The sequence below is a fragment of the Akebia trifoliata genome, chromosome 3, assembly GCF_017979445.1.
Source record: "Akebia trifoliata isolate Shusen 1 chromosome 3, ASM1797944v1, whole genome shotgun sequence".
In the NCBI taxonomy this organism is placed as follows: Eukaryota; Viridiplantae; Streptophyta; class Magnoliopsida; order Ranunculales; family Lardizabalaceae; genus Akebia; species Akebia trifoliata.
The window spans coordinates 30,356,083-30,374,903 of record NC_141377.1 but is presented as its reverse complement, the minus strand read 5'-3'; the positions used below and the strand labels follow the sequence as shown (position 1 = coordinate 30,374,903).

The 18,821-nt window shown below is 35.3% G+C and overlaps 1 protein-coding gene and 1 non-coding gene across 14 annotated transcripts; one reads left to right on the top strand and one right to left on the bottom strand.

The window, feature by feature from the left end:
• Positions 1-771: 771 nt before the first annotated feature.
• On the bottom strand, positions 772-16,521 carry LOC147406332 (putative UDP-3-O-acyl-N-acetylglucosamine deacetylase 1, mitochondrial). 13 transcript variants are annotated; one of them, XR_015176412.1, is made up of 8 exons: positions 16,254-16,518; positions 15,827-16,123; positions 14,018-14,224; positions 6,926-7,027; positions 6,228-6,311; positions 5,424-5,577; positions 4,456-4,600; positions 772-1,010 (listed from the first exon to the last, which is right to left on the bottom strand). XR_015176412.1 is itself a non-coding variant. In XM_086434283.1 (8 exons), exons 1-8 carry the CDS (start codon positions 16,311-16,313, stop codon positions 927-929), a joined length of 1,122 nt encoding a protein of 373 aa, XP_086290409.1. In that variant the 5' UTR covers positions 16,314-16,520; the 3' UTR covers positions 772-926. The 13 variants fall into 13 exon arrangements, 6 of the variants coding, with proteins under 6 accessions (XP_086290409.1, XP_086290411.1, XP_086290410.1 ...); XM_086434283.1 differs by lacking the exon at positions 5,424-5,577 and adding an exon at positions 5,835-5,977 and having other exon boundaries at positions 16,254-16,520; XM_086434284.1 differs by lacking the exon at positions 772-1,010 and adding an exon at positions 4,877-4,995 and having other exon boundaries at positions 4,462-4,600; positions 16,254-16,521.
• On the top strand, positions 10,461-10,533 carry TRNAF-GAA (transfer RNA phenylalanine (anticodon GAA)). The gene has a single exon. It is a non-coding gene; the product is annotated as a tRNA-Phe (tRNA).
• Positions 16,522-18,821: the final 2,300 nt, after the last annotated feature.

Below are 18,821 nucleotides of genomic sequence, written 5' to 3'. Positions count from 1 at the left end.
AATTATAAAAATAATTATTTTCAATTTAAATAAATTTATAAATTTTATACTTTTATTGAAATTTCGACAACATCTCTTAAAAATGAACATATGATAAATAAATTACCTGCATAATATACAATCCAACATCCACATGTAAATGAAAGGCATTTTAATAATAAAGTAGTGATGATGAATTACTTTTGATTTTAATAGCAAAGACGAATGGTATTTTGGTAATTCCTTTTTTATTTTTTAAGATTAAGTTTGATTGAAAATTTGATTAAAGATATTTTTGATCATTAATAAAAATGAGTATTTTGATGAAAATAAAAAGTATTTTGGAAGATGAAGGGTATTTTGATAATTCCCTTTTATTTTTGAAGGTCTAGTTTGATTGAAAATTTGATTAAAGATGAAGGATATTTTGGTAAAAATAAAAGGTATTTTGAAAGATGAAAGGTATTTTAGTAATTCCATTTTATTTTTTTAAGGTTAAGTTTAGTTGAAAATTTGATTAAAGATGAAGAGTATTTTGATAAAGATGAATGATATTTAGGTAATTCCTTTTTATTTTTTACGGGTTACATGAAGTTGAAAATTTGATTAAAGATGAAAGGTATTTTGATAAAAATGAAGTGTATTTTGAAAGATGAAGGGCATTTTAGTAATTTTATTTTTTAACGTTAAATTTGATTGAAAATTTGATTAAAGATGAGGGTATTTTGGTAATTACACTTAAGCAATTTAACGTTTTTGACTTTCCGTAAAAGTCATTTGAAAAAACCTCTCTTGAACAACTTCTTTTAGGAACTATTTTTGAATTTCAATTGAAATCCGTGGGAGCCAAAAAGCCCAAACGAATCATTTATTAGACTTAAAAGTAGAAAAAGTAAAAAAAAACTCGCTCCTAAAAACCAAAAGAAAAGGCCTAAGAATCCCAGATGTTATACAAGCAAAGGTTCCACATCTCCTTTTGATAGAAAGCCTGATAGGTGTCGAGCAAAGTCTACGTGCAGCGAATGCCCACCCTGTATCATTGAGTCTATTTAGCACTTTTCTCCACAAATTGTCAAGTAATTAGAAGTTATTATCACAAGAAGAATAGTTTTCATTTGACAAAAATAAATTTAGAAACCGGAAGCTTCATGTTTATAAAGGTAATAGTGAAGAAATGTTACTTGCGGCAACAGGGTAATAATTTCAATAAGCCGTATTTTAAAAAAAAAAATCAAAATTTTCTTAGATTCAGCTAAATTGATAAAGAAAATTGGGGAGTTTCTCAAAGACTTGGAGTTCTTAATTGGGAATTTAAATATAAGAATCTAGGCTATGTGCATTACAAACTGTGTCCAGCAAGAAAACTAATTTCCAGCAAAGCAGTGAAAAGAATCTGGAGAAGATAGTAATAAAGGTAATGAATATAATAATTTCAAAACTGAAAAATTAATTGTATTTTCTATATAGAAAAGGTGTTATAAAAAGTAGTATCGTTTCATTAAATACCGTATTTGTAGCTTACCTAAGCATAAAAAATAGTTTAGTGTTAGTCTTCAAGTAGTACATCATATCTTATCGTATTGTTTGTACCATACATCTTGTTATGTCAACTTAGTGATGTGGTAACCAAAATTTAAAATTTCATCTTGAGGCAATGCCTCGCTCAGAAGAAAAACTGAGACATTCCAAGACCAACTGAAACATTGAATGTTTTTTAATATTTCAGGATCAATGTCTCGTTCAAGTCTCAACTGAAACTGTAATGTCTCAGGCAAACATATTAATACGTAATTTTAACAACTTTTGCTGCAACAAAATTATGCAAAACTAAAGGTCGCCGCTGCAAGCTTACAGCAGGATAAAAAATTAGCGTCATTAAAGAAGAAAAGGAGGAAAGTGAAGAAAAATAAGAATAACAGAAGCAAGAGACAGGAAAACAAAAAAAGCAGGACAGAAGAAGAGGAAGAGGGAAAAAAAAAAAAGACCTGGACATGACAGTTCAACATGGTGAACAATTTTTTAACCTTGGAGCTACCAAGTAGAAATCTTTGACCATGCGTTTTAACTCTCTCTTAGTTGATATTTTGTCTACTATGTCTTCTAATTCAAGTGTCATTTTTATTAATGATTATATATATATATATATATATATATATATATATATATATATATATATATATATGGGTCAGGTTCCGTAGACACATAAAGCTACTCATAAAGTTACAATGCTTTTGTCTTATATGGTTAAAAAGATTCAGAATAGGCTGATTTTTTGTGAGGATGATCTCTATGGTGAGGGGATCATCCTTGCAAAAAATTATCTCATTCCAAAACTTCTAACCCCATCAAAACTGATTTACAAAAATTGGACGGTCTACAACTTTTCAACTTGTAAACATGGAGTTAGAAGTTTCATAATAGGCTGATTTTTGGCAAGGATGATCTCCTCACCATAGAAATCATCCTTACAAAAAATCAGCCTATTCCAAACATTTTTGCCCATATAAGACAAAACACGTTGTAGCTTTATGTAGCTTTATGTGTATACGGATCCTAATCCTATATATATATAGGGTCACGTTCAATGGCAAACTTTTTAGCAAACTTTTTGGCAAAACATTTTTCAAAACATGAGTTAGAAGTTTTGGAATGGGCTGATTTTTGGTGAGGATGATCTCTACGGTGAGGAGATCATCATCACCAAAAATCAGCCCATTCCAAAACTTCTAACCCCATCAAAAACAGTTTACAAAAAATGGACGGTCCACGATTTTTCAACTTGTAAACATGGGTTAGAAGTTTTGGAATGGGCTGATTTTTGGTGAGGATGATCTCCTCACCGTAGAGATCATCCTCACCAAAAATCAGCCCATTCCAAAACTTCTAACTCATGTTTTGAAAAATGTTTTGCCAAAAAGTTGGCCATTGAACGCTACCCATATATATATAACAGCATTCGGTAGACAAAATTGTAAACAACATTCTCAACAAAGTTGTCTTATATGACTAACAAGTTTCGGAATGGGGTGAGGAGATCATCCTCACAAAAAATCAGCCCATTCCGAAACTTCTAACCCAATGAATACTGGGTACAAACTAACGATAAAAATTGACAGTCCACGATTCTTCAACTTGTAAATCGAGGCTAGAAATTTCAGAATTGGCTGATTTTTTGTGAGGATGATTTCCTTACCATAGAGATCATCCTAACAAAAAATCAGGTCATTTCGAAACTTTTAGCCCATATAGGGAAAAACACTTTGTCTAGAACTTTGTCCACGGAACCCGACCCTATATATATATGGTTGGGATCCATTGACTTCTAAGAATGACTCGTGAAAAAAACACGTGATCCAAACCCTGTAAACACAAAATCCAATAGTTGAGATTTATGAGTATCTTGATAACACAAATCTCAGAGATACTTATCCTAAGGATAAATCTCAACCATTGTATTTTGCATTTAAAGGGTTGGGATCATGTGTTTTTTTCATGAGTCATTCTTAGGAGTCAAGGGATCCTGACCCATATATATATATATATGCTAGCGTTCACCTGTGCCGCATCCATCCTCTCTCGGGTTAAAAGGGTAAAAGCGAAAAAATAAAATTGGAGAGGTATTATTATTATAAAAAAATTGAAATTAAAGGGGTAAAAGATTAAAAACAATAAAGTGGATTAAAGGGGTAAAAGAGAAAATATAATAAAATTAGGGGAGGTGAAGAATAAATGAAATAAAGTGGCACCTAATAAACTATAGCTAGATGGAAGGATTATTATTAAAAAAATTGAAATTTATGGGGGCAAAAGATGAAAAATAATAATAAAGTGGATTAAAAGGGTAAAAGAGAAAATATAGTAAAGTTAGAGGAGATGCTCTTTCAAGTTAAGGGGGTAAAAATGAAAAAATATAGAGTTAGAGGGGAATTATTAAAAAAAAAATTGAGATTAAAAGGGTAAAAAATGAAATATAATAAAATGGATTAAAGGGGTAGAAGAGAAAATATAGTAAAATTAGAGGAGGTAGAGAATAAAGGAAATAAAGTGGGTCCCATGACACTAGCTTGATGGGAGGTTTGTCTCCAACAACACTGTAGTTGATAGGTGTCCCACAAAATTGTTCCAACTTAGTTGTATTATATATAGATGTATGTATGTATGGACGGTGTTGGTAGACAATTTTGTCCTATATGGCAAAAAAGTTACAGAATAGACTGTTCTTTTTTTTTTTTTTGTAAGGATGGTCTCTATGGTGAGGAGATCATCTTCACAAAAAAATCAACCCATTCCGAAACTTCTAACCCATGAAAAGTGGAAACAAACTAACGGTAAAAATTGATGGTCCACAATTCTTCAACTTGTAAACTAAGGCTAGAAATTTCAGAATGAGCTGATTTTTTGTGAGGCTGATCCCCTCAATCCTATATGTAGGAGTTACAATATATAGAACACATAAAAAGAGGAAGGAAACATAACCTTGTAGGAAATTATGTGTGCAACCGGAAGTCCTTGACTACCATTTTTTGCAAGAAGAGAAAGATCCCCCACAAGATCTAAAACCTTATGGCGGCAAGGTTCATCTTGGAAACGTAATGGTGGATTCAACCAACCTTTACTCGCACTGCCAAAATATAACATCAAAATCAAATAATCATACATGAGTATGAACTGAATAATCAAAGATAATTGAATTCCTAATAAACAAGAATTTACTGGTCAAAGATAAAAACCTAAGCAATCATTTCTAGCAAAAATGAATTTTAAAAAAAAGTAATACAACCCATATGACTCAATTACAAGGATGTAAAAGAACATATTCTTCTTCTAAAAGAATATCTTTATAAAGGATGAATGAAGCAAATCCAGGGAACTCACCTAAGAGGCTGAGATAACCTACCTAGGTACCACAGATAACAAAGCAGCAATCCAACAAGTAGATTGACTCACTAAAGTACTTCCCCTCCAAATGGACAATTTTCAAGTAGATCCCCCACAAAAAAAAAAAACCCATGCACTCTGAAAAAATACATAATTACTTAAACGTCAAAAAATTTATGTTAAGAACAGCAGCATGAATGTATTCTTCCTACAAGGTATATAAGTCTTTGTAATTCAATGTCATTGTTTTGATGGAAGGTTATTACAATTTCTTATGAGGACTCTCCCATGGGGATATGCTCCAAAGTTGTGGGAAATAATAAGGCTTTGGAACATCAATGGTTTTCAACTGAATAAATGTTTTGTATTTGTTCAAGGGTTAATCAGTTAGTCCCCAACCCTATGGCATGAACCAGCCTATACAACATCAAGAAAATCCAATTTTCCCATAAACTATTTGGTCCTTTGTTGCTTAGTTTCAAGGTTAAAGATAGAATGGGCTCTCGTCTTAAAGCATTTCAACCCTTTAAATTTACATTACAATTGTAACAATATAATCTTAGTACCTGTGAAGCAAAGCTGGTTAGTTTGTTTGGAAGGACCCAAAAGACAATTAAATTCAACTTTCATGGAAGCAACCTTTGAAATCCCAAGCTGGCAGTGATAAGGGAGTTCATTCACATAATTTGTGCATGTCATGCATGAAGAAGATCTGCTCAGCTGTATTTTGCATGTTAATTGGTAAAAGATTGAATTTCCATTAAGAAGCAACAAAAATAAAGGAAATCGAAAAAACCAAGCTGTAAAGCTAAGCAACCCAAATTACTTGGTTCGTAATGTTAAACGTCGATGCACATGCATCAATGCATGTAATGCGTGCGAACATGGGATATAAGATGTCAAGAGCCATGTAAATGTTGTATCAGCCTGAAAGGCTTGTAAGAATTATGTCCATCTTATCCCTTTTAAAGAATTACGAACATGAAGACCACTCAATCCTTCCAATCTGGAGATGTGAGATGACTGACTGCCCTGAGATTCTTATTTCATTTTTCCCGTAATTGGCCACTAAAAGAAACAATTTCGGTGGCACTTTCATTATTACAAAAAGAAGGCACTTCTGCATAGAAAAACATCCATCGAAAACAAAGTACAAATTAAGAGAATCACTAACAGGAATCGGGGTTTGACTGCGTAACTGTAGAAATTGAAAAGTCGGGTTGAATCAGATGTACATGTTATGAATATGGAAAAGCAAACCATTTATTCATTGTTTACTAGCAGGAATCATAAGGGAAAAAATAAGAAAATATTTCATCCATAAAATTAGTAAATTACATCATGAAAAAAAAAAGCAGATGATGTCATACAGGAGTTGGAGCGTCTAACCTACAAACAATGGCATTTTCGGCTGACCCACCTTGAATGAGTCCAGAATTCCGCAATCTCTCCACCTGCAAGAAATTTGTCACATGGCCTCAAGGATTAGCTATAGACATGATCAGAAGGACAACCACAGAGTTAGTCGTGGATGGGAAACTACTTGTCACTCCCAACACATGAATTCACTGTGTAGAAGCACACCGATAAGGAATAATGGTCATAGGAACCCAAATAAAAAGTTCAAGATTCCTATTAACATATTCAAGATTCTTGTTGATGAGCGATAAAATCTTTACATTGATGCTTCGGGGCATGGTTCAAAATTTTGTTTTGAAGGAATGTTTCGGTCAAAACGAAATAACTGAAAAATTCTCCGAGACAAAATATTAATCAAATCAAGTATTTTGGTGAAAATATTGTTAAAAAAATACATTCGTCATAAAATGAATCTTACAACAATTTATGTTAAATATATCACACTTGTAGACGTTAATAAGCTCTGAAATATGTTAAAAAATACAAGGAGATAATAGACCATAAACGTAAGAGACCATTATTATATTATCAAGAAAATTATGGAGTATTAAAAATAAGTATAGCATTTAACTTCGACCACAAACAGCAAACCATTAATAACAATTATATGAATCACCAATCTTATTGATGGAAAAACTTAGACATTGACCTCTTCATAAATGCAGAAGGTTCTTGAAGAAGCAATTTCCTTCACATAGAAAGAATCGTCCATGGGGACAGAAGAGAACCATTGGCAACCGATAGCTGGCACCTATACAATGAAGGTGTTTGAATATGATTAGAATTTTAACCTGCGTTATTATCTTATACCCAAGTAATTATACTAATCATATCAAAAATAAATACAAGTCATGGCAAAAATCTTAAGTGATTTTCCGACAATTCCAATATGTGATATAAAAATTAACAGCAGAATACTTCCACAGCAAGATGAGGTGCAATTACAAAAATATTGAATAAAAAGTTGCACAAATAAAAGAATCAATCAATTAGGCAATTCATTAATGCATTTAACTATCAGATTGCTTTCAAAAACACATCTTTTTTCCACTCAACAAAAGTCAAGTCTGTTGTCAGTTGACACTATGAAGTATGAACAAGTTTGGGTGGCCTAAAAGATTGTGCAAGCACTCCAGCTTTCTAGTTCTTGGGAAAATGTTCATTTCTAATTGTCCTGGAGGTTTTAGTTACATCATCACATCTATGAGTACTAAGGATCCCATGCCCCCCTACCATGAGCAGGTTTGGAGATTTGGCCCCCATGGCAAGCCGATCTAGGGTGATTGTGGGGTTTAGGGGAAAGAAAATACAAGAACAAGGGGTGCGCCATGCAAAAGGGTCGAAACCTACCTTTTTATTGATGTCTTAGAGAGAAGGTGAAAAGAGTTGAAAACTTTGGAGAACCTCCTTTAATCTTGGCCAATCCCCTCCTCATGAGGAATGCTCTATTTATATTTATAGCCAAACAAAAGAGAGTAGTCCTACCAGTTTAAAATTATTTTCATGTTTATCCTCATGCTTATGTGGCATGGTTTACAGATAATTAAGACTCAACAATCAAAAGAAAAAGAAAAAAAAAAGCTCAAAACAAAGAAAAGTCCAACATGCTTGAGCCCATAACTTAAAAAAAATACAGAATGTACAATAACTAGCCAAACTGCCAGCCATCAAAAAAGTATTCAGAATGTTCCCAAATTGGATTCACATGCTCGAAGTGAAATCCTAAGAATTTACATGCAAGTGGCCTCTCAAAATGAACTTGTTTTGTTGCCCAATTGTGTAAATCAACTCTCTAAGCACCTCCATTCGCCAACCATAAAAACATACATTTACCATGTCAATATTAGAACACATTTGCCAAATCATCCCCAAAAGATACCATCTAGAAGGGCTTGACAAAATATTGAGATTTGATATGAGAATTGGAAAAATAAAGTTACCCAAGTGCCAAACCACCACCCATAAAAAGAACTTAGAATTTGACCATCTTTGAACTACAACTGCCAAATTACTTCATTAGTGCTTCCCTTAAGTGGCATTGGATATTTTCAAATTTTGGTTCTCCAAAAACTCAAAATGTGAAGACTATGTCTGCCATGTGCCTGCCATCCTAACCACCAGATATAAAAGTTTCACTTTGTTGTGTCAATATTGAAATTGCATGTGCCAAACGGGTCCAAAGGCTCTATGACAAATGGCTTCCAAAGAACATTCCATTTGGTAACCCAAATGACTAAGAAGTTCTTCCTAGCTCATGAAACCTCCAAGTACAAGAGTTGCTCAGAATGGAGCCAAATTTGACATAAATGGTCCAAATATGATCATAAATAACCATGTGAAATGGCCTTCTGAAATTCCTTTATTTGTTCCTTCATCTTTCTTTATTTTTTATTGACAAAAGGAAAATACAACAAACAAACTAACTAACTAAAAGGGAGGTCAAGATGACACCCCCGGAAAAGAGAAAAAACACCAACTAGATCTCAAAAATATTTCAAACTCTATCCCACCGGACTAGAAAGTCCTCAAAAACACCCATTTTAATTCTTTGAAGATCTTACACCAAAAGAATAAGAGCCAAGGATTGAGATGAAGATCTCATTAGTAGAGTGAACGATTCCTTCAAAGATTTTACCATTTCTTTCCTTCCAAATGCCCCAAGTAATCGCGAATGGTGTAATACTCCAAATCAAATGCTTCAAGAAACGGAAGCTTGACCCTAAATGAAACCATTCTTCAAAGGCACCTCTTAAAGTACTCGGGATGCAACAATCTATGCCAAACCGTGCTAGAAAAAGATCCCACACCTCCCTTGCCGTCGCACAATGTAGAAGCAAATAGTTACTAGTCTCCTCATTTGAACAACACATGCTACAATGGTTAGGACTTACGTTACCTGATTTGTGGGTTCCCTCAGTTCGAATTCGGGTTTGTGGTCTGCCACTCAAGAATGAACCCGGTTCGTAGGGGTAGAGACGAGGGATTTTGAAGGTTGAAGTGATGAGTATGGTAAAAAAGAGATTGAAGATGGTGTTTTTTTTTTTTTTTTTGGGGGGGGGGGGGGGGGGAGGAATCAATTTTTTTAATTTTAATTATTAGTTGAAGATGAGGGTATTTGGTCATTTTTCATCAGTCTTTTAAGAAAGACCATGGTCAGAGGGGCATACTATTAATTTGAAATTTTGGGGAGATATCTCTAATATTATAAAACATTTGGAGGGGGACTGTAGAAAACAAAAGGTTAAGCAATTTTTTTTTAATTCGTTGCTTTTGATGAACCGAGAGGGAACTGTAACTCAAACTGTTTCTGTTCGAACCGGTTAGCGGTTCGGTTCTCTACCAACGAATTTGGTAACCCTGGTTAGGACCACAAAAGCCCATTATTCGCAATTGATCCATCGTAAGGATATTTTTGTACACTACTTCACAAGGTTTAAGTAAGTGGAGAGCAATTCATGATTCAAATTGTTCCATAAACTATGTGGAAAATTCTTTTGATCAGCTTAAGGGAGCTCTTCCAATAAAAACTACAACAACTCTAAAGAATTTGGCTGGTATAAAATGTTGTATATTTGTGTATTGGAAGTTCTATTGTTCACTTGTTTCTGTTTGGCAATAAATTTACTAATAAGTTGAAGCTTGAGTGGAACTCTAGAGAGAAACGAAAGGCCTTCATACAACTGTCAAGCAACGGTCTACTCTAAAAAGCACTTGAATGTAACACCACTATAGGATAGAAAAAAGAACGAAGGATCAAGGAAAATAGTTTTGATAAGAGAGAAACATTTATGCTCCGATCCATTTGTGAAAGAGTGGAGTGAATGAGAAACTTAGCGAATTTGGAACCGCTGACAAAAAAAGGATAACATAGTATAGTTAAGGAGTAAAACGGGCCTTTTTCTTGGGGATAGAGGGACTTGAACCCTCACGATTTCTAAAGTCGACGGATTTTCCTCTTACTATAAATTTCATTATTGTCGGTATTGACATGTAGAATGGGACTCTATCTTTATTCTCGTCCGATTAGTCAGTTCTTCAAAAGATCTATCAGACTATGGAATGACTGATTTGATCAGTGAATATTCGATTTTTCCTTCAACTTGAAATTGATTCACAATAATTCTTCCGTTTTTCATATAAAAACTCAAGCCCTCTAGTAGTATAGAGATGATGCATCGGGAAAGGTCGGGATAGCTCAGCTGGTAGAGCAGAGGACTGAAAATCCTCGTGTCACCAGTTCAAATCTGGTTCCTGGCATGTGGTTAAATAAATGTAAACTCAAACGGGCTTTCGCATCCTCGTTGGTGCTTCTAAAACTACATCTAAAGAAGAAAAACACAATAAAAAAATCTACAATGTAATCAACAAGTTGGCAATCCTCTAGGGGCATTAAGATCACCTCCAAGATGATATAAAATGATCTCCCCCACTTCAAAGCTGCTGCCGAAAAATAAAAGACGCATCTTTCTAGGAGAGCCAAAGCCTCTATAAGTTTGCAACAATAAAATCCATCACCTCATCTTAAGAGTAGCTCTTCCTCATTTCTAATTGTTGCCCTTGACTCTAATAGGTCCTGTATTTCTCAACAAAAATCCATTGACCATGACTCGATTTTTTTTTTCAGATGGAGGTGATCTTCTGCTTTGTTTACTACTCTGAACTTTCTTCCCATTAGATAAAGAAATTGTTGAATCTGTATCCATTTGAAATCAAATAGGCGCATTGAGCTTCTTGAATTTGATGGTCTTGAACCTTTACCAAGTTGTATGTCCAACTACAGTTTACCTCTCAATGAACCTTACTAAGTTTGTATTGTGGTCATAACTCACTCAATTCATATCCAAGTTGAAGGCATTGAAGACTTTTTAAACGAAAAAACATGAGTTGTGGTGAAGTGGTGGGATTGAGCTGCTTCTCTTTGTTTTCTCGCCTCTTGCATAACCCTTGAATGCTCATGTGTGCGATAATATAGTGCTCCATCTATTTTCAAGTTTATATCAAATTAGCAATCTCCTCCTAGTTGAAGGAAATCCTGTACAGACAATCCTTGAAATCGTCATCCACAATTTTTGAGAGCTTCAAGGGAAAGGAATGCGGAAGCATCTCAATATATCTTTTAGAAGAACCAAAATAAGCTTAAAAAATCGGTGGCTTTGTTTCCCTATTGGTATGGAGAAAAACACATTCCTCAAAGGCTCAAATACCAACCAATTGGCCAGCCAAGGAAGGGTCCCATCATTTGCAAAAAATTGAATCACCACTTTTGAGTCCAATGAAAATCTCATTTTCTTTGACCCCAATTCTAGAGACCAACTCAATACCACTAGCAATAACTCGGATTTCAGGAATCGGGAGTGTAACCTCATCCTCTTTACCGGGCAAGGCCATGGGCGGCTTCCCATTATGGTCACGCAACATTCCACCAAACCCTCAACAATCTCCACAGATTGACTCATCAATGTTAAGGGCTACCGCACCAACTGGAGGAGGCACCCATGAGCATGATTTTCTCATCGGCAACACAAAATAGGGTTGGATTCCCCAACCAGAGCAAAACTCTTTCAGAAATGGGGTATCACATCATTTTCTAAACCTACAACTTTCTCATGCACATCCCATATAGTCTTGAAGAGGATAGCCTCAAGGATAGGAACTTATTTTAGAAGATCCGCCTACATCGCTTGCCCTAAATATGGTGGACCATGGCAGAATATGAAAGCTTTTTTCAGAAAGGGGGTATCACATCATTCACTAAACCCACAACTTTCTCATGCACATCCCATATAGTCTTGAAGAGGATAGCCTCAAGGATAGGAACTTATTTTAGAAGATCCGCCTACATCGCTTGCCCTAAATATGGTGGACAATGGCAGAATATGAAAGCTTTTAACCCTAACATCAAGCCCCTTCCCTTTGCATCTGTGAGCAACCCATTGGAGCTTTGATTCCCAATCAAGAGGTTGGCAAATGAAGATATATTTTTGAAGTAACAGATCCAAAATTTAAGACCCAAATGGACATCCCAAGAACATGTGCTCCACACCCTCATCAGCCCTACAGAAGGTACATTTTGATATGTTTATAGTTCTCAATGCCATCAGCTTATCTTGCATCGTCAAACCACCCATCAACGCCATCCAAGTAGTGAATTTGTCCTTTGGAATATGACCATTAAACCTTTTTTTTTCTATTCCATCCAGTGTTGCTGAAGCTATAAAGACCTAAAATGGAAGGAAGCCATGCAAGAAGAAATGAAAGCGATCATTAAAAATGGTTCTTGGGAATTGGCAACACTTACCAAAGGAAAGAGGTTGGTGGGGTTCAAGTGGATGTTTATGATCAAAAACAAAGATGACGAATCAGTTGAGAAATTTAAAGCACGGAGAGTGGCAAAAGCATTCACTTAGACATGTGGCATTGATTATTAGGAAATGTTTGCTCCAGTAACCAAGATGAATTTTATTCGGGTAGTACTCTACATAACAACAAATTTGGGATTCTCACTGCATTAGATGGATGTAAAAATTGTCTTCCTTCATGGAGATTTACGAGATTTTATACTACAAAGGTGCCTCTTGGTTTTCAGTTCCTGGTTTCGAAAGAAAGGTATATAAGCTGAGGAAAGTTATATATAGTCTCAAGCAATCTCTCAGGGCATGGTTTGAGAAGTTCAGTGGGGCGATTCAGAAACTAGGTTATATTTCGAGTCATGTTGACCAAACCTTGTTTGTGAAAAACTCAAGGACCACAACAACTATATTGAACGTCTATTTGATGATATTGTTGTGATAGGCAGTGTAGTTAAGGGCGAAATGTGCACTAAAGGTGCAAAGGCCTCCTAGTGCCTGAGGAGCAAGGCGAGGGGCATGCCTAAGTAAATTAAGGCACAATAAAATTATTAACAAAAAAAAAGTGAAAGGTGGATTCTTGATTTTTTTGTAAGATAAAGTTTTATTAAAATGGGTTCTAGATATGTACAATTATAACATGTATAAATGTGAATTTTTACCAACAAAGTTAAAGTATTCAACACTTCAAGAAGAAGAACGATAAATAGTAGAAGAAAAAGTAGAGAGGAATAAGGAGAATAAGAAGGGGAGGGGGGTGGGAAGAAGTGAAAGTAGAAGTATAAGTATACCAACAACATGTGTTGTTGCTGCTACGACACAACAACAACTAACGCTATCAATGGGTGAGTTCAAGTCAAGCTTGGTTGAGCCCTAACCAAATCCTAAAAAGGTGGGCTGGGCTCAACCTTATACTAGCCCTATACCCTTATTGGGCCTAAGTCAACTAAACCTAACAGGTTTGGGAAAAGTAAAAGTCACTAAATGTAAAATTCAATATTTTTAATGGAAAAATTTGAACTTTCCAAATAAATCTTATTTTTGATGTAAAAGATTATACAATAAAATATGAAACTAGTGTCTTATTTAAACAAATTAATTCATTTTAGTGAGGCGCACCATGCTCCTCGACTGAGGCATAGCCAAGAAGGCGCACCATGTTCCTCGACTGAGGCATAGTCAAGGTGCGTGCCTTGGTGCGCCTCACTTAAATTGTCATGCCTCACAAGTATTAAGGCGCCTTCAGTTTGCCTTGCCTTGAGGTGCACACTACACTGGTGACAATTAATATCACAAATTTAATGCCGGAAAGCAAATACAACTGCTTACTGAATTCATTTTTTGATATTTTAGCCCAACAGTTTAAAAACCTGTTTATTCAGGAAAAAGTGTACCTGTGGGAAATGTATTCCATATGTGATGTGAACCTTCGGAGAAGGGAACGCCGCTATAAAAGAATCATTCCTCCACACATGCACAGGTTCATGAAGAACAGGTTCCAATTTCTCCATGTTATTGCCATTGTAGTCCTTGGCCGCACACAAACCAACTTGCTCTATCGCCTCCACCCATTCCCTGGCTGACCCATCTAACAAAGGAACCTATAGATAAACACGGGCATCCATCATTCTTCCTATTTACTTTCCAACCATAAAATTGACTAGTTTTTACTTTCATCCTTGTAGTTAAGTTTCGCATTATTAAAAATGGATACATGTTTGTGTTCTCAAATTTCATCAATATGATATCATCATCAAAAGCTTATCCCAAAAGGGGTCAGCTGACAAAGACATTAGCTAATTTGGTTCTCATATGGGATTCTCCTAAGGTTTGGTAACATATGCTAAGGCTTTAATCTAGAAAGTTGTTAACTAAAAGGATTAGTTCTATTACACAGTCATGTAGAAGGAAAAGTGGGGGGGGGGGGGGGGGGGGGGGGGGGGTGTGTTGTTTCTCTGTTCATTCTAGAAAAAAAAAAAAACACAAGATTACTTATATTTTTTTCTTAAAGTTCACCAACACAGTCTACTACTCCCTTTCTCATTTTAAACAGCATATGAATAACCATCAAGATAGACCGAAAATGGATATTTTGAAACACACAAATCATAAATACTCTTGACCATAGTTTATAGAATTGTATTTTGTAGACAAGTCACTGAAGGATGGGAGTTAATGAGTCACATATTATTCAACAAAGCGAAAAAGAAAAAAAAAATTGATTAACCAATCAAAAATTCAAAACAATACTAAAAAAATAAAAATAAAAGGATTATAACAAAGTTGCATCAATACTAGAAAAAATAAATAAAGAATACGTCTCCTACAAGGTTTAAATTTTTTTTCATCCCAAATGTATTAGCTGAGAAATATCAATAAAGGTGACCAAAACACAAGGCATGGGGGGCTTGTCTCAATTTTTCTCATTGTTGTCTCACTTTGTCTCGCACATTATTTTCCATTAACCAACTCAAATTATTGTCTAGTCTATCTTAAAAATAATACATTGCAACCTCTAGTTTAAAACTAGAGAACTTGACTCAAATATCCTTCACGTCAAGTCAACTTGACAACTATTGGTTGATTCAGCCGAGTCAACTAAATATATTAAACTCAATGAAAAACTTAAAATTAACAATTATATTTATTTTTTCCAACAAAAGAACATTAAATATAACCCCATAACTTAGTTGGGTTTCTAATCTGACTTTGGTGCATTTCCAAGTTCACTCCAACGAGTTTTTGAGTTGAATCCTTGAATTGGTTCAAACTAGTTTGTAGGTCAAGTCAACTCAAACATGGTTTGCAACAATTGGAAGCACGGTTCTAAAAATTGTCAGAGACCTCTCAGTCTTGTTCATGAATGAGTGAGATTTTCAATGTGAAATCATCCTTCACACTTACTCTTCCGAGATCCAATATGATTTGTCCAACTTTAGAAAATATCAGCCGAATTTTATTTGGGTTTTTGTATTTTTTGATTAAATAACTAATTTTTTATGAGTTAAATAGTTGTATCTAAATAGAAATGTGAACTTGCGACTAGATGACCGACCATCTTCGAATCCACCTTATTTAAAAATAAAAATAAAAATACAATTATTTGAACATAAAGATAAATAATTTTATAAAAATTCTTGTTCACATCCATGGATGAGATTATATTGCATTCAAGAGCAAATAAATTAGAATGCTTTGCTTACCTCGTCGGTTCCTATGATCTCAATTCGGCAATTATCAACCCCAGAGGCCTCCAGAGCTGAAAGTAAGTGCTCTACGGTTCGAACCCTAGTTCCATCTCTGCACAATGTTGTGCAGAGAAATGTTTCACTAACGAAATCGATAGATGCAGGAATTCTCAACCGTTGATCACCACAAACGAAGAATCTCCCTTCACCCGCCATAGCTGGAAACAGCTTTGCCCTAGAAGATGTGCCCGAATGGAGTCCTGTTCCCGACCTCTCGATTCCAGACACTAGGGTTTGCTGAAGCCTACCTGTCTGCAATCGAATCCGAAACCGATCAAACTTATAATCGTGTGTGTGTGTGTGAGAGAGAGAGATTACAGATTTCCATGAATTGAAGACTGAAGATTCGTGTGTGTCTGTGTGTGTGAGAGAGAGTGATTACAGGTTTCCATGAGACTAAAGATGAAGATCGAAGGGCGTTGATGAAGCGTGATGAAGACATGTTGTACAGAGGGTCGAAATGACAACGGTCACATGTCGCACAACTACAGCCTACAGAGAATGGGGCCCCGGTACCAACGGAAATCACCGTAAAGACCCGGAATTTCAAAATTTTACCATCACTTCAATCGCAAATAGTTGTGATAGATAGAAAATGCAAAGTTTAGCAGTTTCCTGTTTTTTGCGGGAAACCAAGCAGGGCTGAATATAAAATTTTGATCGGTTGGCGATAGTAGTACAATTGTAAAAGAGTCACTATACACCTAATACCGAGTATTTGTATTATGTAATTTATTTTTATTTTTTCGGAAGGTATTTGTCATTTGTATATGTGCGATTGTAGACAAAACAATTTTCTGAGGAAAAATGAATTCTTTGAAAAAATGGTCATAGGAATAAAATTTCATTGAAAAAATGAATCATAATGTTTGATTGCAGTAGGAAAATGTCAGCAAGAGTTGTTGGTTTTTTATTTTGGGATTCACAGGGATAGAAAACTTCAGGAGATGGGAAAATATTTTTCCCATTTAAGGGAAAAATCATTTTAGACAAAAAAATCATTTTAGAAAAAAAAAATTATTTTTGGGGAAAATATATGATCATGGTGAGTTTAGGCAATAAGCAGGCACCTCTTCTCCACAAGAACAAACAATCGGCTACCTAAAGTTTAGTTGGGACAATCTAGCAAGGGAGCATAGTAGAAAAAAAAATAACAGAAATACGAATAAAGGAAAGCTCACAAGTATGCAAAATAATTAGATAAGAAGCAAGATCGTGAACGCGAAAAAAAATGATAAATATTATAGGCTCTCATCCAAAAAAGGGTAGAAGAACAAGCAAAAGTAGATTGACCAACCGAGCTCACCACCTGATAGATGCCCGAATCATACCTCTTGAGAATGGTCCCGAATATGAGGTCAACCCAATCATGAGTTAACTATGGAAGGAGCCTAGATGGTAACAAGGAATAAGGTCAAAATCAAAGTATTGTCCTCAATAAAGAAACGAGCCCCAAATATACAAAAATGAGCATTTGAAGTACCACAGGGCATTGTGCATCATCGCTAGCAATATTTTAGAAAAACATATATTTGGAAGAAAAAAAAGATTTATAGCAAATAAAAATCAAGACATCTCATCTCTCACTGTGATAGGGTCCATACCTAACAGCTCACCAATATCAATCATCAACAGCAGCTCCAATGGGTCCCCTTAATGGAAAGATCAATGATGGAAACAAAACTTGATGGTTGGATCCTAAGCTTCATGTCAAGAAAGTGTAACGTGTGCATTTGCGGGAGCCACCACTCCAAAGTCGCGATAAAAATAGTGTGATCCACTCAGTAATATTGAATGTTAAAGAAAAAAAACAAACCCAATCTCTCCCATCTAAAAAAGGAAGTTCCTTCAATATCGCTTTCACAATATCACAAAATAAGTTATTGTCTTTACAACAGGCTACCTATTGTCTCTGCTTATCTATTATTGCACTTCTCAACCCTATTCTGTTAATTTCTCTTTTGTTTTAAATGAAAAATAATATATATGTAACTATTTTGTGAGTTGTTAAAGGGTCTGTGAATGTTTGAAGGGATAGTGCATCACATCATCCAGAGAGATGTACTATCCTGAAATTTGCGGTAGGGACCACCAAGCTCATACGTGGTATGGGACGCGTATGAGAGTGGAGTCACAATTGGAATCCGGGTCCATTCCTTTCTTATCTTTACTAGTAAACGTGTATTGTAAACGTGGTCGTATACGAGTGGAGTGTTATTTTGGGAATCACATGCACGCCTGATAGGCATAGCCGAAAATGATTAGTTAGTGATCACTAACAATCTAGTAGTAGTCGAACGTTCTGACACATCGAAAAGAGACCCATTGCTTACGGTCACGTCAAACGACCAGCCTGAGCCGGATAAATGGTCCCGCAAGCGTGGTAAACAGCGACCAGCCACAAAATCAGGAACTACAATGTTATTGAGGAATATCATGTCCCGACTGGTAGTGATCCAGTCATGATCCCAACTCTTTAATTCCAATACTCCACCAATTGTATTATGTACCTGTTGCTTTATTTTAAATTATAAATTGAAAAGCATGTCTACTGTTCAAATGTTGTTATTTAGATTTATATAAAAATAGAAATGTATAATGAGTACTGATGATTGATGTGATATGAGCTTTTAAATAGTTTAGCTGCTCATCCCTGCCTATATGTACCAATTAATCGTAATTTCTCTTATAAAACTTTGCATATGCTAAACTGTTCAGCATGCTTACTCGATCATATTTATGGGAGGTTATTAGTAGGAATTGGTTGTGGACTTACTGGGTAACTCTCGTTACTCACCCTTTCCTTCCTATTTTTTTTTAATTTCAGCACTTGTAGTTATCGAGACAAACGCAGAGTCGTTAAGTGAGGAGTAACTGGTCGGTCAGATCGACGATCAGAGTCTATTGCTTGGTGAGCACTAGGGCAACATCCCTTAGTGATTTCAGTTTC